Genomic DNA, 25,345 nt, shown 5'->3' on the forward strand with positions numbered 1-25,345 from the left:
GCTTGGAGCAGTTAGGCAACTTGCCCATACTTCTAATCACTATTAGACTCGTTCAAGATGATTTGTGAGCAGGGGCCAAATTGTGATTGCACACCAGTGGGTGTATTGAGTGTGTGTGTGAGAGAGAGAGGGACAGAGAGAGATGAGTGTGTCAGACATGGCCCCAGAGGAGAGGCCAGGCAACAGCTGTGGACACTGGGCAAGGCAGGGCCCAACAAAGCCTGAGTCAGCCACCAGGACATCTCTGCCAACCTGGCTTCCTAGCACCGCAGTGGCAGCCTATGCCAGGGCCCCCAGCTAAGATTCCTCTCAACCCTGGTATGGCCCCAAGCAAGCTCCCATCTCATGCTTAAAGCTGGGCCAGGGCTGAAGGCTGGCAGGAGGCTTGCCTGGCCTCCAGGTTACCGAAGGGAAAGCCCCTATTGTGGCCCCCCCTAGGCAGGGAGGGTACATAAGAGCTGTGGAAGGGGGTCCAGCAGTGATTTCAGTCCCTTGTGGCCTTAAACAGAACCACCTGGAGGGTGTGTGTGTATATAGGGGGGCAGCCAACAGTTCCCATGCCCACCCTTGCCTTTGGGATGTGACTCAGGCAGATGCCATGCCAGGCATCTGCAAGCTGGGCCTGCTCCCACCCTGGGAGGTGAGGAGGAGCCCCTTCAGCCCCACCCACATCCTCATCCTTAGCCCTACTCTCTGGGCCCTAAACTGCAAGAAAGGAATTCTCCAGAGGACTGTCTGCTATGTTTGAGGCACAGCCCTTCTACCACCCAGAGAACTCTGCACATTCTGCCCCTTCAGGAATCAGGTATTGGCTAGAGAGATTAAGAGCTTGGGATTCTAGACCTGGTCATTCTCTCTGGGAAAGTCATCTTCCCGTTTGGCCTTAGTTTCCTGATTGGCAAAACAGGAATATTGTGCTGAAGGGATCCAGGCATTGCTAACAGAGCAGCAAGCCATCTGGGCAAGCAGGCAACAGAGACATATGAGAGCTGGGGTTAGAGAAGTGTCAGGGTTAAGTTGATGTTTGAACTGAGTTTCGAAGAATGGGAGGGAGGCTTTCTGATGAGGGTCTTGAGAAGGGGAAAGCATTTTCTAAGCAGAGGGCATACCCCAAGAGAAGGATGGTAGGTGGAGTGGTGGCTAGAAACCTAGCCTATCACCCTATGGGATGAGGTCATGGACTGCCCAGCCTCTCAGCTAGCCTCTCCCTTCTGAGGTCATAGTGATGATCTGATTAACATCTGACTCCTCCACTCGTCTGTGTAGTATGGACCTCATTTGTGTCAGTGATTTCTTTTGCTATAGTGCCCTGAACATAACCAGGGGCATCAAAAGTGCTCAATAAGTATAGGTTAAACAAATGAGAAGCTTTTCCCCAAATACTCTGAACTTTGGGGTTAGCTTGTTTCAACAGGCCTTGTGAGAACTTCCCACAGATTCTAAGACAATGGTTTCCAAAGTGTGATCCCTGGTGCATCATCTGAAAGCTTATTAGAAATGCAGTCTCTGCTCAACCCAGATCTGCAGAAACAGAAACTCAGGGGCTGGGGTCTAGCCATCTGTTTTAACAAGCTTTCCAGGATGATTCTGCTTCACGTTGAACTTTGAGAACCAGAGTTCTAAAGCTACCCACAGGCACCATAAGCATCCATGAGAACCCATTTGCAGATGGAGAAGCTAGCATGTGGCAAAAGCTGGCCTAGAACCCAGGTATTCTTGAACGATTCCTTTTCCCCAGTCCAGTTCAAGGCACAAAGAAAAGGACAGGGGCCAAGGTTCTTGGAACCAAGACTTGGAAACATCAAGGGTCTAGATACAGAGGGCGGGGCATTCCTTGTGGGGGGGGGGAGAAGGCGGGGCCAGGGCTCTGAGTCCCGCCCCATCCCGTTGCCCTGGGAAACCCCGGGTTGTAACAATAACCCGCTGACGCGCTTCTGGGAGGGATCCTGTCGAGTCAGTGGGCGGGGCAGTCCTTCCGCGGACCAATGGGCTCAGTCAGGTCCCGCCCCCGCACCACCTCCCGGAGCTCCGAGCAGGGGGCGGGGTCGGACTTGCCTCTTCTCCCCTGCTCCGTAGGCGGCGCTGTGGCGTGCAGGGGCTACGACGGGGTCGCCCTGAGCGGGGAGCTCCGCGCGCCAGCCCCAGCCCGCAGGCGGGGCACACGGGCAGGCCGAGGATTCCGCGGCCGCGGGTGAATACGCCCCGCCCCCTCCCTCGCCGGGCCCGCCCCAACCCCGTCCCCCGCCCGTCCCGAGGTGCAGCCGGCGCTGAGCGCGGCAGGCGCGGGAGCTGGCGCTGGAGCCGGAGCGGCGGCGGCGGCATTCACGGGGCGGCGGCGGCGCGGGCTCCGGCACGGGCTCGGGCTCCGGCATGGTGCAATCTAGACTCGTCCCGGGAGAGCGGGGCCCGTGCGCGGGGCCGGCGCCCGGGGAGTGGCGGCAGCGGCGGTGGCGGTGGTGGCTGCAGGCGCAGGCAGGCGGCAGGTGCTAAAAGCGGGGCTGGGCGAGGTGTGTACCCGCTGGGCTCCCGGGCCGCCGCCCCCTCACTGTCCGGGTTTGTCCTTCTTTTCGTGCTCCCCAGTGTGTCCAGCCCCCTGCCTCCGCGTCCCGGCCCATGGCGCCCCGCGGTTGAGCCGGCGCCGCCAGGGACCCCTCCCGTGGGCCTCCCCGGGGCGCGCAGATCCCGGAGCCGCCCGCCTACCCTCCGCGGAGCCTCCCTCCCCTCTTCGCCCGAGTCGGGCGGGACCATGGCCGCGAAGCTGCGAGCGCATCAGGTGGACGTGGACCCGGACTTCGCGCCGCAGAGCCGGCCGCGCTCCTGTACCTGGCCCCTGCCGCAGCCCGACTTGGCCGGCGACGAGGACAGAGCTCTGGGCGCAGGGGTGGCCGAGGGCGCTGAGGACTGCGGGCCGGAGCGCCGGGCTACGGCCCCGGCAATGGCCCCAGCGCCGCCGCTGGGCGCGGAGGTCGGACCGCTGCGGAAAGCAAAGAGCTCCCGGCGGAACGCGTGGGGGAACCTGTCCTATGCCGACCTCATCACCAAAGCCATCGAGAGCGCCCCGGACAAGCGGCTCACGCTCTCGCAGATCTACGACTGGATGGTCCGCTACGTGCCCTACTTCAAGGATAAAGGCGACAGCAACAGCTCGGCAGGCTGGAAGGTGGGGGCGTCCGGCTGGGGAGGGGGCTGGGGATGCCGATTGGGGCTTCCGTAGGCTGCTAGGTGGGTCTGGTCTCCGGGCGGGCCGTCAGGAGGGGGCTCTGGGGCACCCCCAGGGGTCACGGAGTGTGTGCCCAGGGCGTGGGGCTGGCTAGCGGACAGGCAGGGGCGTGCTGGGAGCAGCTGTGTGTATGCTCCCTCTCAGGGAGGGATGCTGGGTGGGAGGTCTGGTAGGGTGACAAGGGACTGTAGCTTTGAGGCATCCCTGAGGAACATCCCCACCCCATCCTTGGGGCATAGCAGAAGAGCGGATTCCCAGGCCACGGACATTGGGGACTTCCCTTTGCTTCCCTGAGTTTGCTTTGTACTCTTGTTTTACCCTCTCCACTAGGGCACCCTTTTAAAGAGCTAAAATAATGACTTGGGGCCAGTGGCTGCTTTCCCTCCCAAATCTCTCCACTGCCCTTCCTGGAGCCAGTCCTGGGGTGAAGAGTGCAGACCATGGGCCCACAGTTCTGTCTGGCGCCAGGAGTTCACCCTGGGGCACAAACCAGCCTGGGATGAGGAGCTTGGCAGGTGACCTGAGGTGTGAGTTCTCCATAGGGTAAATGCTGCGTGCCCTTTACCTGGGTCAGCATGGGGGACTGGTGATGACCCCTGCTGGTGCCAGGGTAGGGTGTTGAGGGCCAGGGATCTGCCCCTGTCCACCCCCAGGCAGCCTGACTTCCACCTCCCTGGCTCTCTGATTCCAGATGCATTTAGGGGCTGGGGAAGGGTCTAGGGTACCCCAGGGAGGCCCTCTGTGCCAGAGTGGAAAGGGGGGAGCCATCTTGGGAGAGGACAGGGTCGGGGCTTGATTGAATTGTGACTGTAGACCCAGTTCTCCTCTGGCCATCTTGTCTGTGCCTTTGGGTTAAAGGGGTTGGAGGGGGGTTGTGCCTAAGAGGTGAGCTGTCAGACTCTCAGTGGGAGAGGGGCCTTTGTGAGAAGGCATGCCCACATCCAGGAAGGGGGCTGTACTCTGTAGTGGCTGCCAGCAGAGTCCAAGGAAGGAGATATGTTAGTGGACCTGGGCAGTTTTAGGTGCCCATAGCAGTATTGTAGTGATCAGGGTGTCCTGACCTGGGAACTCATGGCTCTCGAGCTTTGTACTGGCAGCTTCTCTGCATCTTGCTAGCCACTATGGGGCAGGAACATGGGCCAGAGGAATAGACCTGAATCTCCTTCCCCATCCCCTCTCTGAAACCCTTAAATTCAATCCCCACCAGAATACATCCTCCCAAGTGCGCCCTGCCCTTCAGCTTTGCTCTTACTTCCCTCCCTGCTCCCCAAGCCTTTGCCCACCTTCCACTTATCCCTGTACCCGATTGATATTCACTATCCTTAAGGCAGAGTTCGGATGCCTCCTCCAGGAAGCCCTCCCTAACTCTTTTTAGCTAACTTGGGACTCCCTCTCCATGCTTGCATTGGGCATCAGTCATTTGTGTTCTGTCTCATTTCCCTTTCCTATCTCACCTTTGGAAGTCAGTGGCAATATCAGCCATTCTGTGCCGACAGCACCCAGCATAGAGCCTGGCACCAAGAAGCCATTAATGAGTGCAATGAAAGAGTGAAGAGAGAAGTGGATGGTGCAGAGGATGTGTATTTGGAGTCAGTGGAAAGTAAGGTGGGCCAGAGTAGGCCAGGAGGGCTTCCTGCAGGAGGTGGAGCTCCAGCTGGGCTTGATGGATGAGGGAGGATGGGGAAAGATGGGCAGAAGGGGACCTGAGGGTGGAAGCCAGGAGAGAGCTGCAGTTCATTGAATGTCTTGGGGCCAAGCTCTGTGCAGCCACTGCATACATCTTTAATGTTCTCAGCAGTCCCTGAGGTGGGTTTTACTCTGACCATTATCAGAGGAGCACTCTTAGACCCAGAGTGGAGGAGTTAACTGCATAAGGTCACACGCTTAGAAGATGGAAAAGCTGGACTGCAACCCAGGTGTATCTCCTTCCAGGGCCCCAACAGAGCCTCTGGAACATTGTCTGCTGGCAGCCTGGGGTGAGGATGGGGGAGGTGCTGAAGGCTTTTGAGCAGGGACTAGTATAAATCCTAAAATGTGGTGGCAGTGTGCTTGAAGATAGTTTAGTCCTGTAAGTTCATTTCTCAGATGGTGAGACTGAGGCCTTGAAAGGGGATAGGACTCTCCTGAGGAGTTCAGTGAGTGGCAGACCGTGGACCGGAGTCCAGGTCTCCCTCCTGCCCATTGGATGTGGTTTCCACCGCACCACACTGCTGGGGGCACACTGGCTTTCCCTGTGCCTGGCTCCTGGGTTGGAGTCCTGGCAGGTCCTGGGTCCTGGGCTGGAAATTAGAGAAGGAGCCTCAGGCTTGGACTCCTGTTTTAGGCCCTGGCAGAGACCACCTAAGTACTGAAGGGGACCTGCCTCAATACTCTTTCTTCAGTGGCTGTCCCCTTCTGCCCCCGCTGCTCCTCAGGAGGCCTCCTTTCCCTCCCATTCTTGGAGCTTTTTGCCCCTGTGCCTCTTCTCCCATTCCCAGTAAATTCCTCCAGAGGACTGATGGAGGAGCTATCCCCAAGTTTCAGCTACTCCCACATTAACAGAGGCTGCAGTACACTTCAGGTGCCCAGATTGGGGCCTAGGCCCATTATTCCTTCCTCCCTTCCCCATCCCAACAAAAGCATTGAACTTGAATCCCTAGGGTGTACCAAACCCTGCATTCCATAGAGTGAGGAAATCTTCAGGGTGCATTAGGCTCAGCCAGTTCCACACCCAGGCCCTGAGTTTTACAGACAGGAAAGGCTGGGGGTGGGGCAGGGGCTCCTGGAAGGTGGGTTAGATATCCTAGGGAGCCAGGCAGGTCCTCACAGAGGAGGTAGCACTTGATCTGAGCTTCCTTCACTGGGGAGGGAAGAATTTGGGTGATAGTCTTTGGCAGGGTGGGGGGTGTTGAGTATACTCAAAGGCAGGGAAGTAGGATCGTACATGTTGGATTTAGGGAACATTTTAGGTGTTCCAGGCTGGAACCTAGAGTCCCCCAGGCATGGCAGGGAGGTAGCATGGTAAAGGTGTGTGTGGGGGGTGGTGGGAGTCAGCTCAGGAAAGGCCGATGTGCTAAGCCTTCACCCTATATGATGTGGAGAGGTAGTCAAGTGTGCTGAGGACAGCAACTGGAGGAGGCAAGACCAGTAGCAGGTTCAGAACACCCAGATTAGGCTGAAGCCTAGAGAAAGGCTGTGCTCAGTGCTGGGAATCTTACCCAAGGGGCTGGTTAAGTTTCCCTTGGGTTGAAGGGTCTCAGGCCTAGGATCTGGGATTGAACAGGATGTCCCCCTCTTTCCAAGGTGCCCCAAGAGTGTGACTATCCAGATAGAGCTTGGCTGTCCCTCCCTCTTGGCTCCTCCAGTCGCACTTTTCCTTAGCTCTTGACTCCTCCGGGAAGCCTTCCAGGCTGTTCTGAGTTCTGGAGCTCCTTTTACTTAGAGCTCCTGAGTTGTTCTGTCTCCTTTTGTGTTTCCTGGCTGCCAGCTCCTTTGGGAGCTCCCAGGCCAGGCCTGGGCACCTCCCATTCCTGTCCCCAGGCCCAGTGGGGAGGAGCACAGTGGATGGGGACTTCCCCTCTCCTTCAGGGAATAGAGCTGCCTGTCTGCTGAGGGGTGGGTTCAGAAGAGCTGGTGCTACCCCAGTCTGGCCCAGCCCTGCCCAGTAAGTTCCAGGTGGGGAAGGGAGGGACTGATCTGAGGGTCCAGGAACAGGGTCCTGCTACAGGCTCTGAGCAGTGGTTGTGAATGTAGGGCGCCCCCTTCCCTCTCCCCTCAAGCCTGCTCCAGCGGGGCTCCCTCCTCCTTTGTCCTCGGGGATCCCCATCCCCAAGGGCTGGTGGGGGTGCAGGAGGAGGCGGTGTGAGCCCCGATTGGGGGGTGTCCTCACCCCCCTCGCTGCACGAGCGAGGGGCTGGCAGCTGCCCGCCTCCTGGGCACGGGCCCGTGCCAGCCGCTCCTGGCACAGTTGTTGGCACGCCCGGCAGACTCCCACGGCCACCTGCTCACACCCACCCACGAGCGCTGGCGCGCTGCGGGCCCTTCCGGCTTCCCGGGCCTCCCGGAGCCCCTCCCCCGCCGCCGGGCCGAGCCGCCACCCCAGTCCCCAGCTCCCCACGGACCCCTCGCTCGCCGCCCGCCGGGTGGCCCCCGCCTTCGCCCCCACCGCGCAACTTGGGGAGCTCGGGAGGCGGGGCTGCTGGGGCCTCCGGGGTAGCCGCGCCGCGGGGGAAGGGGACCGGGAGGCAGGCAGACAGACCGACAGACAGGGTGAGGGCCCCGCCTGCCACCTGGCGCCGCTCCAGCGGGACGATGGCGGGCAGCGCCGTGCCAGGCGGTAATTGCAGACAGACTAATTTAAAGAGATGAGACGGTTATTTTTAACTCGCGTTAAGGTAATGAACAGCGCGGGGGGTTTGCGGGTTCGAAAGTTCAGCGCCCCCAACCCCCACTTTGTGCGGATCGAGGGGCCCCTTCTCTGCACGCCCTGAGGTCTCCAGGCTCGGAACTGACTCGGGATAGGTGGGGAGGGAGGCTGAGAGCAGGAGAAGCCCTCCTGCCAGAGGGCCAGAGGGCCGCGACGTGGCATCCACTAGCCAGGCGCTGCACTATCAGATCCTCCACACCTTGCTTCCAGGTGGGGAAATGACTTACCCTGAGGTCACACACCCAGGAAGTGGCAGACCTAGGAACTGAACCCCATTCTAACAACCCTCAAACTAGAGCTTTTTCTATGCCCATGGGTAGGATTGGGGATGGGTGGGGGCTGGAGAGAAGGCCTTGGGTTTGGACTTTGAAAGGATTGAGGACTTTTTCCATGTAGCCTACCTTGCCCTGTCATTGAGTGGCAGCCAGTGATGGCTACCACCTGGGGTCCTGGGGTCTGTGTCCTGTGAGGGCTGAGTGGGTGGTCATGGACTGTGGCTGCGAGCCTCTGGGATGGGGTGCTTCAGTTGTAGGGGAGCCCCTCCTAGCCTTTCTGCTTCCGTGACCTCCCAGCAGATCCTGGGGTCCTCAACACTCCAGCTGTGGGCTGCCTCTCACTTCTAGGCAGGGTACCTGGGGATCAGGGAGGGTGGAGCATGCTAACCCTCCACCTCCAGATGGGGCTTTGCGTATCTGAAGAGGTGTGTGTGGGGGGGTGACATGGAACCCACAGTGCCTTCTTCTCCAGCTCAGCCCCTTCCAGTGTGCTCCACTGCTTTGCCCCACTGCTGCCCATTCTGTTACTCAAGAGTGTCTTAAAGCTAAAAGAACAAGCTTCTTCTGCACAGCAATGGCCCATCTCCTAGAGCATCACTCATGGTGTCCTGGTGCAACACTTTGGGGTCTCTTGGAGTCATCTGTGGGACCAGGGCTACGTAAGAGTAGACAGAGGCCCTGTGGGGCAACCCAGGCCAGTGTTGGGCTGAAGTGAAGCTCTCTTTCCCGTTCAGGTCCTCAGTGTTGTCCTCATCTGTGTCCAGAGAGCCTTAATTGAGCCTCTGGGTCTTTCAGTGCTGTGACTTATAAACCCTCTGGTTCTAGGAGCCATGAGAGTTCACTGAGCAGAGGGGACATAGTACTGAAAGAACTTCTCATGGTAGACATATGTGAGTATAGGCATGGACGATCTTGAACTTGGGACTTCTGCTTAGAGATGCCTGCCCTGTCCATGACACGTACCGTGGTGGTAAGCATTCTCCCCCAATGAAGGGAGTGTTCATGGCAGTCCCAACTGGCCCCCAAATCGGGCAGATGGGGGGGTTCAGAGTGTTGGGTGAGTATTCGCTCAGGCTCTGGGGCCTGGGTAGGGTGCTTAGGGGGACAGCTGGATCTGGAGTGCCCCCCTTCTCCTGGCACCCTGGTTACCATGGAGACCAACTCCTGTTTAGGAGGGTTTGGCTGTTTGCTGCCTCTCCCCACCCCCCAACCCATATGTGGAGGTGGGAGGGGGTCCAGGTGGCGTGTGGGGGAGGGGCCTCCTACACCCTCCCCCTAGGGCCTCCCTTTTTGCAGAGAGAAACCTTTCTGGTCTCTAAGGGGGGTGCCTCTTGTGGGAAGGGGAATGAAATTAAGAGATTAATGTCTAAGTGCTAGGCAGTCAGTTGAACACTTTGCATACATACATTCTCCTGCCACCACCAAACTGCCAGGTATCCTTAATAGCCCCATTTCACAGTTGAGGAAATTGAGGCAGGAAGAGCCTGGATTTAGATGCAGGCAGATCTTTCTGTTTCTGCCACATTTCTCCACCTCCTAGTGCCAGAGCTATCTCAGTCCCACACACCAGCCAGCCTCCTGCCTCAGGGTCTTTTCCTCCTCTAGCACCCTCCAGGGCTCCTCAGTGACCCTAGGAGCCAACCAAGCCCAAACTTCTCAGTTTGGACCCCTGGGCCCTCTCCTGGCCTGTCCAGCCCTGGCCTCCTTTCCACTTTCCCTCTGCCTCTGATGCAGGTACCCTGCATTGGAGTTCTCATTCCATACCCACTGCCATATGCTCACTGCAGCAGCTCTCCTTGGCTGATCCCTTGGGATACCCCTCAGAAAATAAGTGGGGTGCTTGGGTGGTTTGATTGAAGACCCACCCTCCTGATGATTCTGGAGCCCAACATGTCTCCTTGAAAGTTTCTGCTTTAAATCCTTACTAGTTCACCAACCTGGCTGATGATCAGAGTTGCCTAAAAGCTTTTTAACAACACAGGCTTCCCGTCCCCATCTCAAACCCTCTATGTCAGACTCTTAGTGGCTGGGCTCTAGAATCTATATTTTAATAAGCATGTCTGGTGACAGTTCATTCAGGAATGGTGCCTTAGATGGTGGCTTCCCAGCCTCCTGCTTGTCCCCCCTTTTCCTTATTTCCTTGTGCATGAGCTTCTTCTCTAAGTAGCCTACCCAGGTTGAGCCTGCTCCTCTCCTCACTCCTTTTGGATCCTCTAAAGATTTGAACACCGTGCAGTCAGTTTCAAGGGACTGAGTTACCATCCCAGCATCTGAGCCCACCCCCATGTCCTAGAAGTCATGTTGTATACGACAGGGATGGAAAGAATGGAGGCTTTGCCACAGCCAGGAGGGGAAAAGTGCTAGTAAATACTCAGCAAGCTGCTCTGGGTCTGGAGTGGCAAAGAAACTGATAGTCACAACCCCTATCCTGCTGTCACTAAGTTGTTGAAGAAGAGAAGAGGAGCTTACACGCAGCCCCAGAGCTGCCCCAGACCTCAGGTCTTGTGTGATTCCTCAGGCCTAGCCCCTAGCCCCATCAAGCCTTCCAGTTACCTTCCTGTCTTCTGATCCTTGCTTTAACCACACTGGACTGTCCCAGCTCGGGATTCAGCCTGCCATGTGCTGACACAGACATTCTTTCATTTCATTTTCACAGCTAAACTGGGCATAATGCACATTCCTGTAACGCCAGGAACTCAGGAGGCTGAGGCAGGAGGATCACAAGTTCGAAGCAGGCCAGCGCAGTGAGATCCTGTCTCAAGTAAAAAGTAAAGACATGGGATGTAGCTCAGTGATGGAGAACTCCTGAGTTCAATCCCCAATACCAATAAAATAAAATAAAATCCCAGTCACTCTTTGATGCTGGTATTGTTACTGTCCTCACTTTGTAGATGAGGAATTCATCAGAAAGAGGCTTTAACTGCATCCTACCATGTAGCAGCCGTGGAACTCCCCACGGCTAGTTCTACCCTAGCCCAGTGCCCTGGCCAGCCCATTCTAAGCTCACTTTCCTCTCCTCTGCCTCCTTCCCCACCCCATCATTTTCTCTTTTGTCTTGGGGAATGGTCCTGGGTCCCCAGCTTCCTTTCCCAGAGAGTTTTCTAGGGGGAGGGACAGTCCAACCTGATGTTCATGGGATCTGCCTGCCCAGGGCTGACAGCAGTTCCTCCATTTACTGGGATCTAAGGCTCCACCCAGTGGGCACCTGTTGTGTGGTGCTGCCTGGAGGGAACTAAACCCTGATCTTGCAGGGCCTGCAGGTCAAGCTGGGGAGATAAGATGAGGACATTGACTCTGATTCAGAATAAAACTTTCTCAGGGTCAGAATACAAGGTCAGAAAGTTAGCTGTGGGTGCTTGGAGGTGAGGGGGAGGGGAGCCAGACAAAGGAAGTCAAACCCTAAGAACTCCTGGGGGAGCCCAGCAGGAGTCAGAAGAAGCAACTGGGTTGCCTTTGATGGCTAGCCAAGGAGCCCACTCCAGGCTATGAGGATAGGGATGACAGGGGCAGAACACTCAACTCAAGGGCCATGTGCAGAGAGGACAAGTGGAAGGGAGTCTGGTCACCTGGTGTGAGCCTGGTACTGGGATGCAATGGAGAAGATGAGCCTGAGACAAGGTGGAGGCCAGAAGAGGCCAAGATGCCAACCTGAGACCTCTGCAGCACCTTTTTGGTACTTGAGACTCTCAGGTGAGACAGAACTGGATGGTTAGGAACCTGGGAGGCAAATGGCAAAAGCAGAGCCTAGTTCTACTTACCCTCTGTGGAGCCTGGGGCAGCTGAGCCTCAACTTCCTCCTCTACAGATTGGATAATAATAGGACCCTGTTCAAGCTTTGTTGTGGGGATTACAGGAAAAATACATGTCAAGTCCCTAAGAAGTCTAACCAGATGTCATTACTACTTGCTTCAGGAAAGAAAAGGAACCACCTCCCCATGTGCTATGTAGGATAGCCCTCTCTGGGCTCTGACCCTGAGACACACTGCAAGTCTATGTGTGTGTGCATGCATGTGTGGGAGGAATCCCCTCTCTAACACCCCACTTTCTGGTCCCTGAGCCAGGGATTGGGGATGGCCAAGCTCCCTTCTGCTCTTTGATTCACTGCTTTGGAGCCTCCAGAGCCTCCCCTGCGGCTCAGGAAGGCAAGCAGAGCAGGTTTTAGGTTCCCCATTTTTACAGATGAAAAAATGATTCGTTCAAGGTCACCCTTGAGCCTATGGCTGCCTGTCCCTGGAATTTTGGCTTGTCTTTGCCCCACTGGCAGGCTGTGTGACCTTGGGCACAGCCCTTCCCTCTCTGGCTCCCAGTTCCCCTCCCCCAACACTCTAGGAAGCTGTGAGGCCTCCTCCTACTCCCTCTGTGCCCTCCCCTGTCCTCAGCTGGCCTTGCCACCTCCTCCTTTTGTAACCTGAGCTGAGCTGTGGGGGAAGGGGCTTGCCCTTAGCCAGAGGCACCTGCCAGCTGAGCAGATGTGAGGGGATGGAGGCCCCTAGAGGTGCCTAGTCTGCAAGGCCAAGGCCAGGCTGGGCAGGCTACATGCAGCACACCCAGCGCTGGCCTCTGCCCCTGAACTTGCCCTGAGTACTTGTCCATTTTCAGCAGACCATCATGGCACGCCAACATGTCCTGAAGGACCTCCGAGTCTCCAGAAGAAGACAGATGGCAGATGAGGCTGGTGCTGTGGTCTGGGTGGGCTGCCCTGGGTTCCAGGAGCCCCCCTGGAATGGGGAGAGAGGGCCATGGGCCGCTCCTGGGGGCAAGGCCAATGTCTGTGCGGGTGGCCGTGCCCCTGGGAGAGCAGATGGTTCTTTTGGCACTGTGCCTACTCCTCCTCTTTCCCCTAGGAGCCAGCCTGCAGGGCTGGGACACAGCTGCTGGGCCCTCCCCAGAGCCAGGCCTAAGGCAGGGATGGGTGAGGTCAGCGCAGCTGCTCCCAGGGCCTGGGGCAGGGGAGGGAGGTTCTGCCTGCCCAGGAAGGGTGGGGCTGTGCTTGAGAGGAGCACCCGGGAGAGGTCTAAAGTTTTGGCTTTGCCTTTAGGGGTTCTGGTTTAACCCTGGGTGAGGGATGGTGAAAGGTCTGTAGAGCAGTGCTGAGCCAGTGTGGGCAGTCCCTGCCCCTGGAGTTCCACAGGTCTGCTCACTAGAGGTGTCTCAACATGGGAAGATGAGCAAGGGTCCTGGGTACGATTTCGCAAATTCTTGCACCACCACTCACACTATGTGACGTCGGTTTCTCACCTGTAAAGTGGGGATAATAAACCAATTCAGAGGGTTATTACTCAGTAAGATGGTGGTTGTTGGGTGCCAGTGCAAGATCCATGATAAAGCTTCAATAAATGCTAGTCCTTTCTCCCTTCACCTTGCTGCGGAAAGATAGCGAGGCCCAGGGGAAACTAGGAGACAGAAGGTTCAGGTAGGACCCTGGCAGGGGGGAGGTGGGGGCGGGCAGGGCCTGGAACACTGGCCTGAAATTTCCTGAACAGAACCTGCACAGAAATGCCAGGCCTGAGTGGTTCACGGCTGCTGAGGGCTCCATCCTGTTGACTGCCTGTGAGCCAAGGGTTGCCCCATGAAGTTCAAGCAGGCAGGCCAACTCGTACATAGACTCTGGCTACCAGTTAGATCTGCAGTAGCACTGCAGCGGGGCTTGCAAAGGGATGCAGAACAGAGAGAGAAGGGCAAGAACACTGGGAACAGGGTGTGCAGAAGCACAGAGAGATGGACATCTAGGGTGGCTAGGGCCCAGATGGACCTGAAGGTTTAGGGGTGACAGGGCTGGAGGGCACCAGTGAGCTCTGGAGTGTCTATCTGGAGTTGGAACCAAGGCCAGGAATAACAAGGGACCATGGGCTTTGAGAAGGGGCAAGCTTGGACTCCTGTTGCTGGCTTGCTTGCTGCCCAGGCTAGGTGTTAGGTTTCTGCCCTCGCTGGGGAAGGGGGATTCGCCACAGCATTACCCTTGACCTAATGCCTGCCTTCAACATTGAGTTCCTTATGGACCTGGCTGCCCCCCTGTGTTCTGCTGCTGAACCTCAGCCCACTCACTTGTAGGCACCATGGCGGAATGTCTCCATCTGCCCTTTACCCCTCTTCCACTGCAGACCCTTGTGCCAAGGATTTGCACATGGCCTCAGGACCCTGAGGTCATCCATGTTACCCTTTCTGCTGGAAGTCTGTCTGGACTGAGCAGCTTCACCCGGGCAGCAGGACAAGGGACATTCAGGGAGTTGTGACATTGTCTGACACAGATGTATGTTCCTGGACCAGGCTGGGTTCCCAGAGTGGGATGAAGGGCAAGGAGTGGGATGGATAAGATTCTTGACATGTGAGATTCCCCTGTGGCTACTGGGGTTGTTGTCCCCTATACAGGGGAGGCCCAAGGTCACATAGGTGAATTTAGGATTTCTGCCCCCCACCTTTGACCTCTTTTTTTTTAAATATTTTTTTTCATTGTAGTTGGACACAATACCTTTATTTATTTATTTATCTATCTATCTATTTTTATGTGGTGCTGAGGATCGAACCCAGCTCCTCGCACATGCTAGGTGAGCACTCTACTGCTGAAACACAACCCCAGCCCCTCACCTCTCTTCATGCAGGGAGGGAGGGAAGGAGAGAGAAAGAAGATGGGCATCCTGGAGGGGGGCAGACTTCTCTCACTAGCCCCACGGTGTTTATATTCTGGGGAAGCACTAAAGAGAGGAGCTGAGTCACGGTCCCTATCGGGCAGGCAGGGTTAGCATCCTGAGGGAGGGGCTGGGCAGAGACTTTGTGATTGAACATGGAGAGGCATCTGTACCTGACCTCTCAGACTTGGGCGGTTGGATACAAGACTTAGGTTTGAACTTGGGAGGACCCTAGAAGCCCCCGGGTCCCAGGGAGGCAAGGAGGTAGCACAGGCATGGTGGTGAGTAGGGACATAATGCTTGTATCTGATAAAAGCCAAGACAGCTTGGGCTCCAGAGCCAAGGCAGAGATGGCCACTGGGGTGGGCAGCAGAGCAGAGTGCCCCCTGCCACATTGGGAGATGGGGTGGGAAGAGCCCTGGCTTTGGCACTCAGCAGCCCAGAGATCCAAAGTTGGCTCTGTCACTTTCCAGCTTGAAAGCCTCAGGAGTCATCTAACCCACCCAAGCCTCAGTTTCCCCCTTGTAAAATATCAGTCCCTGCTCGCAGGATGGTTACCAGGATAAAAGAAGCTGGCCTATGTCAGGCATGTGGCAGGTGGTGCCTTTCTACAGCCTCAGTATTGGAAGCACATGCCAGTGGTGTGCCGGAGCTGGCTCACACTGCCTCATGGAGCTGATCGGGCACAGTTCTTCCTGGTTCCACACTTGGCGACATCATGCTGGCAGCTTCCAGTGGGCAAAGATAGTAATATCTACACCACAGAAATCAGCAAAAAGCTACAAATCACATCAGGTGGGTTTCCCCCCTGCCCATGGAGAGCTGTTGTTATATATTTGCCAGCACATTGATAAATGTGCACCCAGGAATGGTAACCTTTCCTGCACCCCGGCCCAGGATCACAGAATCAAAAGATAGCACAGAGAGCATAGGAGTGCATGGGAGTCCATGTCCCAGAATTCTTCCTGTGGGCCCTCTTTAGCTCAACTGGGGACAAAACAGGAGGTAAGACAGTAGTGGGTGCTCTGGCTAGGCCAAGCAACCTAGAACACACTCTATGGTCCCTTCTGGGCCCGGAAAAGTTGGATACAGTTATAGCACCAGACAGCTCCCTACAGGCAGGCAGGGGACAGAGAATGGGGACCTCTTTTCTCTCCACAGCTCCTCCCACCCCCAGAGATCTGGCAAGCCCTGGCTGGAGAAGTGAGATTGGATGAGGTTGAGCTGTCAGAGAATGAAGCTGTGCTGGGAGGAGAAATGAGGCTGTACTGGAAGATAAACGAGGTTGTACTGTGAGGGGCTGAGGTGGTACTTGGAGGCAAGGTGAGGCTGCATTATGAGATAAATGAGGCTGTACTGTCAGGGGATGAAGTGTACTTGTTGGAGAGATGATGTCCTGCTGGATCAGTCGGGTTGCACCATCAGAGAACACAGCCACACCACAGGAGGAAGGCGCGCGTGTGACTTCCAGGATAAATGAGGGTGTCCTGCTGGATAAATGAGGGGGCCCGTCAGGTGAATGGAGTGCTGTTAGCAAATGAGGTTGTACTTGCTGGATAAATGGGACTGGTGTGCTGGATAAATGGGGCTGTGCTGTCAGATGAATGCATTACCGCTCGTGGGCGAAGGGTGTCCTGGGAATAGATGAGGGTGTCCTGCCGGATAGATGAGCTGCCGCCATCAAATGGATCAGACCCTGTCCGTGAGAGAAGTACTGTGGGCAAGGTCGAGGTGGTTCTGTCTTTGCTGGGGCTCCTGGGGTGCCTTCTGGCGCATGTAGAGACCTTGGTGTGAGCACACCTGGGTCAGCATGGGGAGCAGGGTGGGAGCTGGGGAGGGCAGCTGCCTGCGCACCTGCTAGCCCCTCTGGAGCTCTTCTGCCCGAGGCTCCTTCAGTACTATAGTTCATGACCTGCTCCACCTCCCTGCTTGTTCCTCATTTTGTCCTATATTCTCTTCTCAGCCCAGTTTGAAAAAGCCCTACTATGCGCCTGCCAAGGCAGTCTCATTTAATTCCCCTTACAACACAGTATTCCCTCTCTCTCTCTCTCTCTCTCTCTCTCTCTCTCTCTATCCATGCATGCATTCATTCCACAAACATTTAAGTGCTTAAAGTATGTGCCAAACATATGGGGTACAGTTTTTTTTTTTAAAAAAAGGACAAAAACAGTACCCTCATGAAAGTTATATTCCAATATAAGGACAACCAGACAGCTGTCCTTGATTGAAAGAAGATAAATAAATTATGTATAGGTTGAGTATCCCTTATCTGAAATGCTTGGGACCAAAAGTGTTTCAGACTTCAGAGTTTTTCAGCTTTGGGAATATTTACATAGACTTTACCAGTTTGAGTATCCTTAATCCAAAAATCTGAAAGCCAAAAGGCTCCGAAATCTGAAACTTTTTGAGTACCGTGACACTTGAAAAGTTTCAGAATTTGGAGCACTTCAGATTTAGGATGTTTGGATTAGGAATGTTCAACCAAATATTTAGATAGTGATAATTACTTTAGAAAAATTTAGAGTAGGGTAAGGACGCCAAGAAATGGCAGGGGAGAGGAGCAGTATTTGAGTGGTCAAGAGAGACCTCATTTCGGAAGGGCCATCTGAACTTGAAGGAAATGAGAGATCTCTGCAGACATCTGTGGAAAGGTGGGATCCTGTCTGGCCAGCTCAAGGGACAGGAGGAGTGATGGAGCAAGACACTTGAGAGGTCATGGAGGATCTGTGGGTCTGAATAAGATGGAGACAGTGGGGGGGATCTGGGGAGGACTGGACATGATCTCAGTTATGGAAAAGACCATTCCAGCTGCTGCAGGGCAGTGAATGCAGAAGCAGGTGGCTGCTGGAGAGATTAGAGCTTCAGAGCATCTTGCCCCTGGGTTGCACTGTTCATGGGTGTTGGAGCTGAAACTGGCACCCAGATCTGACACCAGATCTCATGCACTTTGCCCTGTACCGGCTTTACCAGCCACCACTGGTGGGTGAGGCTCCTGGGGGCTGTTCTTCCTGGCCCAGGTTCTGAAGGAGAATGGGGTGTGCATGGGATATCATCCTCTGTCCCTTTCCCTCTGCCCCCAGCTGGCCTCCCTGGGTCCTTGAGTGAGGGAGGTCCTATCTCCCATCAGAGCATGGACCAGATCTGGACGTAGGTGTGGGAGATATGAGGCCCCAGAAGCTGGGCCCAGCTCTGGGCACCAGGGGAGCCCGGGCATGCCAGGGCTGTGGCTGTGGTGGTAGGTTGCTAGGCAACTCCAAGAGGGAGCCCTGGTTACTGCTGCCTGGCAGAGGCATCTTCCTCCTCTACCTCCCTCACCTCCTCCATGGCCTCTGGCCTCCCAGGAGGCCTTGTGTGAGAGCCAGAGTTGTGATCAGTGCTTACCACTGGATCTTGGCTGGGAGCTCTGATTGGTACCAGGTAGCTGGGCCCTGAGGAGCCACACTGGGATGCAGGGCCCTGGCTTCTCTCGTGGGGCACAACCCTAGGGCAAAGCCCAGCTCAGCAGTCAGAGGTCTAGATCCTTAACTCACCTCTGAAGCACCTCCCTGCATGACCCCAGTCAGTACAAGGCACCCCTCTAGGCTTCAGCTGCTCCATCCATCTGGGCTGCAGGATCCCTCCCCAAGGGCCTCATTTTCTGAGAGAGAGGGTGCAGAGTGGGCAAGGCTCCAGGCTAACCCTCCCACCCGCATTGGCTTGAGTATGTGACACTTAAGTTTTGCATTAAATTTCACTTACCAAAGAATTCCATTGCTTTAAGAAAAATGTTTGAAAACTTCTGGACTGGATGATACCAAGGATTTTTGGTGTCAAACTGAAATCCCCAGAAAGGTTCCCAGAGTACCACTGGCCTGTGTCATCATTGTGTAGGTAGGAAAACTGAACCCTGGATGGGAGGAGAAATTTGCCCTAAGTCAAGCTTGAAGGAGGGGGAGGAGCACCGAGGTGGGGGTCAGGCTCACGTCCTTATTCTGACAACAGGTCCTGGGCCACTTTGGGCAAGTCCTTTCTTTTCCCTGGGTTGGACCAGCCATGGTGTCAGGCTTGGGCTTGACCTATCAGGTACTTGGCTGGGTAGGGGACCAAGGGGAGAAGGATGCAAATCTTTGTAGGCTTGGAGCATATTTTGAATAATCTGAAATATTTTGATTCTACAGAAAATGGAGGTCTGGGAAATAGCTCAGGGGTAGAGCGCTTGTCTAGCTAGCATTTGTGAGACTCTAGGTTTGAACCCCAGCACTGAGAGAGACAGAGGAACAATAACATGTAGATCTACTGTCCCATACCCCCTGCACTGTTAGGCCCACAGACATGTAGGGATAGTTTACATGGAAAGTTTGAGGAGCACTGGGATACTAGCTTCCTAAGATTCTTTAGGAATTCCCTGACACCACTTCCCTGTCCCGTGCACAAAGTTATATCCTTTAGACTCAGTAATACCAACATGAAATCAAAATCTGGCCTGTGCTTACCAAGCTGTGTGACTTTGGCGGTCACTCAGAGTCTCTGAGCCTACTCTTCTCATGTTGGGCTAGGGATCCCAATCCATGATTCTGGAGTCTTACGTAATAAAGTGAGATAAGTACTCAGAGTGCCTGGGCTGAACAGGCTGGTGCTGCCCATGTGCTGGTACCTGATGGTGTCCTTCCTCTCCCCACCCCCCAGTGTTCTGAGCTGGGCTGGCAAATAATGACATTGATAAAGAGGTGTTACCTGATGGACCTCCAGCTGGAGAAGTGGAGAGGTGGGAGGTGGAGCCTCCAGCAAGCCGACAGTTCTTTGGGGGAAAAGAACTGAGGCCTCCTGAGGACCCTGAACACAGGTGTGGGGGAGGGGCCTGGGAGCCAGGTGTGGGGGCGGGATGGGAAGGGGGTATCTACTTGAGGGAACAGGGATCCCTGGGGTCCAGTTCCCCTCCTCTCCAAGCCCCAGGAGAAGCCAAGCAGGGCAAGCCTGGCAAGCCCCAGCTGTTGTCTCCCAACCCAAAAGTGCTAGAGACAGGGAGCCTGGGGCCCTGAAGAATCAGTCAGGACCTGGAGCTGGGGGAGCAGTGGGTGGAAGGTGCCCTGGCAGCAGGAAGGACCTCCTGGAGACCCCTGGAGAGGAGGCAGGAGGGAGTACCCTCATAGAGCAGTGGCTGTGAGTGTAACTGGGCAGATTAAAGGATTACAAGCAAGTCTGCGACCTGGGCAGAGTCGGGGTACCCAGCATCACTGCCGAGCTGTGTGTGGTATTATGGGCAAGTTAATCATGCCTCTGGGCCTCTGTTGCCTGACAGATGAAATGGGGGAATGTCAGCTTTCTAAGAGTGGTTGGTGCCTAGAACAGCTTCACTCAGGACAGGATGTGAAGGAGATGGAAACAGAGCAGGTCTGTTGAGTGGTCTAAGAGGTCAGATCTTCTGGCCAGAGTGAAAGATTTAATCAACATCTATGAGTACCTGGAGTGTTCACCCGACACTGAACCCCAGATTAGTTCATGTAATGATCTAACAGCCTTATGAGGTTGTTATGACGGTGGCCCTTTTTTTTTTTTTTTTTTTTTTTTTTTTTAGAGTGGCTCAGAGATTGATACATAGCTAAGGTCACACAGCTAGGTGGTCAAAAACCTGGCTTCCCACCCTGCCCTCTGGTAGCCAAGGTCATGCTGTTTCCAAAGCAGTGGCCAAACCCAGGTGGGAGGCCCATGCTACTCCAGATTCCTGTGGGAGCCAGGCCAGTGGAGCTCTGGACTCCACCATCCCAGGACAGGTCTGGCCAAAGCAGGCAGACACCTGGGGAGCACTGTAGACTGGCACAGCAGAAATGAAGAAGAGGATAAGGGCAAGGGCAACAAAGGTGAAGCCACAGAGGTACCCAGGGATGGCAGAAAGGGCTTTGAAGCCTTTAAGTCACTTCACTTCTCTGAGCCCAGGTCTTCTTGACTATAAATGGGGAGTATGTAGGCATCGTGCACAGACCCCACTAGAAAGCGGCTCTGAGGGCAGAGCTGAGGCAGGTGGATCAAGAGGGGTGGGCAGGCAAGTGAACTGGGGTGACCTGAAGAAAGGCACTGAGCAGGAGTAGGGCCTGAGGCTTCCATGGCCAAACGTTGTCCTTTGTAGAACCCAGTCTCTTTGGAGTTCAGAGGAGCTGGGGGAAATCTCTGAAAAGTCTTAGGCCTACATCCTGGTTGGGGACCCCCAGCTATTCTGCTTTGGCTGGCCAGGCCGTCCCAGCAGTCCCAGCAAAGGGTTAACAGTCTTCTCTACCTGCAGTTGCATTTTAAAGACACGAAATTAAAGCAGGTAATTTATTCTCCCCACACACGAAAGAGCAATTAGTTCTAAACAGGGCTTAATCAGTCACCGCGAGATTGATTTCTGGAGCCCTGGGTTTTCGGGCTCCTGGCACCATGCCAGACTTGGAGGGAGGGGGGCGGACAAATGAGCCGCGGCGGCATGAGCCCTTACATAATCTGCTGGAGGTTGGGGTGGGGGGACTGACAGCTTGACTAGCCCCGCGAGGGGCTTGGCTGTGTTGGGGAAGAGGGGGATTCCGCAAGCACCCAGTAACCCTCAGCTCCCGGGAAAAGGCTAGGCCCAGAGCTCCAGCCCCACCCTCTGGGCAGTGTCTGGGGGTGCACGGGTGCGATTAAGGGTAGAGGCTGGGTATTCTGGGTTTGTCCGACCTGGTACTTACACCTGCCCCCTTCTTCTCCCAACCCCTGCACCCCATTATTTCCCCTCCTCTCCCTACTTCTCCATTCTCTCACTTTTCTCTACGCCCCATTCCATCATTCCCTCCTTTTCCCACGGCCTCCTCGCTTCCCATTCCCCTACCCATGCCCTTGTCTCTGGCCACAGAACTCCATCCGGCACAACCTGTCGCTGCACACCCGTTTCATCCGCGTGCAGAACGAGGGCACTGGCAAAAGTTCCTGGTGGATGCTGAATCCTGAGGGTGGAAAGACGGGAAAGACCCCGCGGCGCAGGGCTGTGTCCATGGACAACGGGGCCAAGCTCCTTCGCATCAAGGGCAAGGCAAGCAAGAAGAAGCAGCTGCAGGCGCCCGAGCGAAGCCCCGACGACAGCCCTCCGGGCGCGCCTGTCCCTGGGCCTGTGCCTGTCGCGGCCAAGTGGGCCGCCAGCCCGGCCTCGCACACCAGCGACGACTACGAGGCGTGGGCCGACTTCCGCGGCAGCGGGAGACCCCTGCTTGGGGAGGCTGCCGAGCTGGAGGACGACGAGGCCCTGGAGGCCCTGGCGCCGTCATCGCCGCTCATGTACCCGAGCCCAGCGAGCGCGCTCTCGCCGGCGTTGGGTGCGCGCTGCCCGGGGGAGCTGCCACGCCTGGCAGAGCTGGGAGGCCCGTTAGGCCTGCACGGCGGCGGCGGCGGCGGCGCGGGGCTGCCGGAGGCCCTGCTGGACGGCGCGCAGGACGCGTTCGGGCAGCGAGCCCGCGCCGGGACGCCTGCCTACTTCGGCGGCTGCAAAGGCGGTGCCTATGGCGGGGGAGGGGGCTACGGGCCGCCAGCGCTGGGCGCGCTGCGGCGCCTGCCTATGCAGACCATCCAGGAGAACAAGCAGGCCAGCTTCGCGCCGGCCGCCGCGCCCTTCCGTCCCGGAGCGCTGCCCACCCTGCTGCCGCCGCCGCCGCCCGCACCGAGGCCCAGCCCGGTGCTGGGCGCGCCCGGGGAGATGGCGCTGACAGGTGCGGCAGCCGCCTACCCCGGCAAGGGGGCGGCCCCGTACGCGCCGCCGGCGCCCTCGCGCAGTGCCTTAGCCCACCCCATCAGCCTTATGACGCTGCCCGGAGACGCGGGCGCCACAGGCCTGGCACCACCTGGCCATGCCGCCGCCTTTGGGGGCCCGCCCGGTGGCCTCCTACTGGACGCGCTGCCCGGGCCATATGCGGCCGCAGCCGCCGGGCCGTTGGGTGCTGCGCCGGACCGATTCCCGGCGGACCTGGACCTCGACATGTTCAGCGGGAGTCTTGAGTGTGACGTCGAGTCCATCATCCTCAACGACTTCATGGACAGCGACGAAATGGACTTCAATTTTGATTCAGCCCTGCCTCCACCGCCGCCCGGCCTGGCCGGGGCCCCGCCTCCTAACCAGAGCTGGGTTCCGGGCTGAGGACCGCCTCCTGCGTCCTGGGTGCCCGGGTCCCTTCCCCAGGGGGCCTCTGTCTTCCCATCCTGATCCCCGGGTCCCCAGCCCCAATCCAGCTCCACGGGGAGGATCCAGGAGGCAGCCCCAGCCCTGCTAAGACATCCCTCAGAAGCTGACCACAGAGAGAAGAGAGAGGGAGGGGCTGGGGCACCCCACCTTTCCTGCCCCACCTCCTGAGACCCGCTCCCCCTCCTCCCGGGGCAAAAAGCCTGGGAAAGGAGGCTGAAATCTGGGCCACGTGGGAGTGGGAAGGAACATGGTGGGCCACCTGGTTTGGATGCTGGCGGGAGAGGCCAACTAGGAGATGGGGCAGGGAGCGATTCCGTATCTTCAGTTTCATTTGTGGAGCCCTTGAGGTGACGTGATGCATAGCCCACCCCACACTCTAGTTTGATTCTCAATTGACACTTTTCCCTACTGGTCTTAGCCTCACCACTGGAAGCCAGCAACCCTCTCTTGAAAACTCACTCACACCCACCTATTGCCCCCACCCCAGCAGTCCGAGGTTGCCCTCCGTAGACCCCCATCCCCATGGTTCAGCCGCTCCCTCACATTCTAGCCGCCCCCATTCCCACCCTAACCCAATGGCAGTCTGTCCCTCTCTTCAACCCCCACATCCGCAGTACTGGTCTCAGTCTCTTCAGCAGGCCTCAGCTCTGGATCCACCACCCCACCCCATCTACCACCCCTTTCTCCGTGCCAGTCCTGGCCCCTCTCCCATATTTATAAGTGTCCCGTCGGGGCGGGCGGTGGGGGCGGCGTCCCCGGCGCGTATCGTAGGCAGTGTACTGTGGCCGTGCCGTCAGCGTGTGCGTGTGCGTGTGTGCCGTGTCCAGGCCGTGTAGAGTGCATTGTACAGCATATTTTCATGAATAAAATTGTTTTAAATATTTCCCGCGCCTTGGCTAGCAGAAGGGGCGGTGGTGGTGAAGGATAATTGTAAAGGTTGTGGGGGTAGGGGCAATGAGGGTCCCTGTGCCTGCCCCTACTGTGGCTTTGGTCTGGGTGCACATCAGCATTCTCAGGTGCTGGTCTGCTCAGCACACGTTGATTAAGCGCCTACTGAGTTCCTGATGCCTGTGATATGCCTTGTGAAACTCTGCACCTGTTTCTGAGAACAGGTAGGGGAAGTTTCAGACCTGGGGAGATTACCCTGAATTAAGCCTTTGAGGTTGGGACAGAGGGCACAGGTATTTATTGAGAACCTGTTCTGCCAGGCCCTGTGTTGGGTGCAATTTTTTGTTCTCATAGATGAGAAAACAAGGTCAGAGAGGGCAAATAACTTGGGGAGGTGGGAAGAGAATCCTTTGAAGGTGCAGACTTCTGTTGAAGTCCTCTGATATACCAGCTGTGACACCTTGGGCACAGTTTCAACCTCTGAAGCCTTGTTTTTGTCATTTAAATCATAGCATTCATAGTAGCCCCCATCTCAAGTAAATAAGAAAGGTATATAAAGTACTCAGCACAGGTCTTGCACTCAAAAATTCCTTCAGTGATAATTAGTGAGCTCCTATTAAGTGCCATTTCTTATTTCAGGCATAGGGACTGCCATAGACAGCAGCATTGGCACAGCTCTGCCTTGAGGAACTTAGAGGCTTGTGGAGGACATGGGTAGGTAGACAACTATGGATGCAAGAGCAGGGTCTGCTGTAGGGGGCAGTGATGAGCTGACCCTGGAGCAGGAGCTGTCTCAGCTGAGCCTTGAAAGAAGAGTTGGTTTAGGGAAGGGAAGGGATTCAGATAGAGGGGAAAAGCCAGAGTGGAGAAAGCACGTGGCTTCCATAGGCAAAAACAGTTGAGCGTGGCTAAGGCTCAGAGGTGGAAAAATTGCTGGTGCAGGGAGGCAAATGGGCTAGAATGGGCAGCAGTGAGAGAGGCAAGGGGTGCCAATGGTGGATCGAACCAGGAGATGGGCAAGAGAAGTGGGGATGGGTGGGAAATGATGAGTTCACATGTATTTTGAATGTAGACTCATGGGAATTGGTGGTGATTGGTCCATGGGAGGTCAAGGAGAGGAGGCCATGGTGGTAGAGTACTTGGGCAGACAAGGCCATTCCCTGACATGGGGAACATCAAGGAAGAGAGCCCCCCTGGGATATGGCCTGCTCATCAGCCACAGACATCCTCAATTTAAGTTACATGCTATGGGATTCCTCAGGATTTGGGAGGGAGGATGGGGGCTCAGGGACATTTCTACTGTGCAAATGGAATTATCTGACATTGGGCAACATGTTGGCCTAGAGATGTCCACCTGGTTAGCAGGGACAGAGCCCAGGAAGGCATCTGGACTAGAGAGGGAAGTCATAGAATCGGGAGTATAGAGGTTGTTGTGGGGGTGTTGGGAGTGGAGCATCGCAGAGTGGGGTGAGCAAGGAACCAGCTCTGCTCTGATGAATGCCTTAGGACCCCTTGGTACAGGAAGGAGAACCCATCAGCTGAGAAAGAGGACCCAGGGGAGACGAGAAGGAAAACAGGATACAGTGGGTCCTAGAATTTGTGAAAAGAAAATGGCCCTAGATAGGGTGTCCAGTACTTTTGCCTCCAAGAGCCTCACTTTCTTGGTCTGCAAGATGAGGCAGCAGCACTTGTCTTGAAGATTTGTTCAAGGAGCAAAAATGAATTGGAATCATTGTCTGAGGTCACACTACTAGCAAGGGGCAGACCAGG

At 56.1% G+C, this 25,345-nt stretch overlaps 1 protein-coding gene across 1 annotated transcript; it reads left to right on the forward strand.

The window, feature by feature from the left end:
- The first annotated feature begins 2,478 nt into the window (after window positions 1–2,478).
- Window positions 2,479–23,452, forward strand: Foxo6 (forkhead box O6). Its single transcript, XM_027936938.2, has 2 exons — window positions 2,479–3,160; window positions 21,371–23,452. Exons 1-2 carry the CDS (start codon window positions 2,747–2,749, stop codon window positions 22,640–22,642), a joined length of 1,686 nt encoding a protein of 561 aa, XP_027792739.2. The 5' UTR covers window positions 2,479–2,746; the 3' UTR covers window positions 22,643–23,452.
- Window positions 23,453–25,345: the final 1,893 nt, after the last annotated feature.

The sequence above is a fragment of the Marmota flaviventris genome, chromosome 10 (assembly GCF_047511675.1).
Source record: "Marmota flaviventris isolate mMarFla1 chromosome 10, mMarFla1.hap1, whole genome shotgun sequence".
NCBI classification, from domain to species: domain Eukaryota; kingdom Metazoa; phylum Chordata; class Mammalia; order Rodentia; family Sciuridae; genus Marmota; species Marmota flaviventris.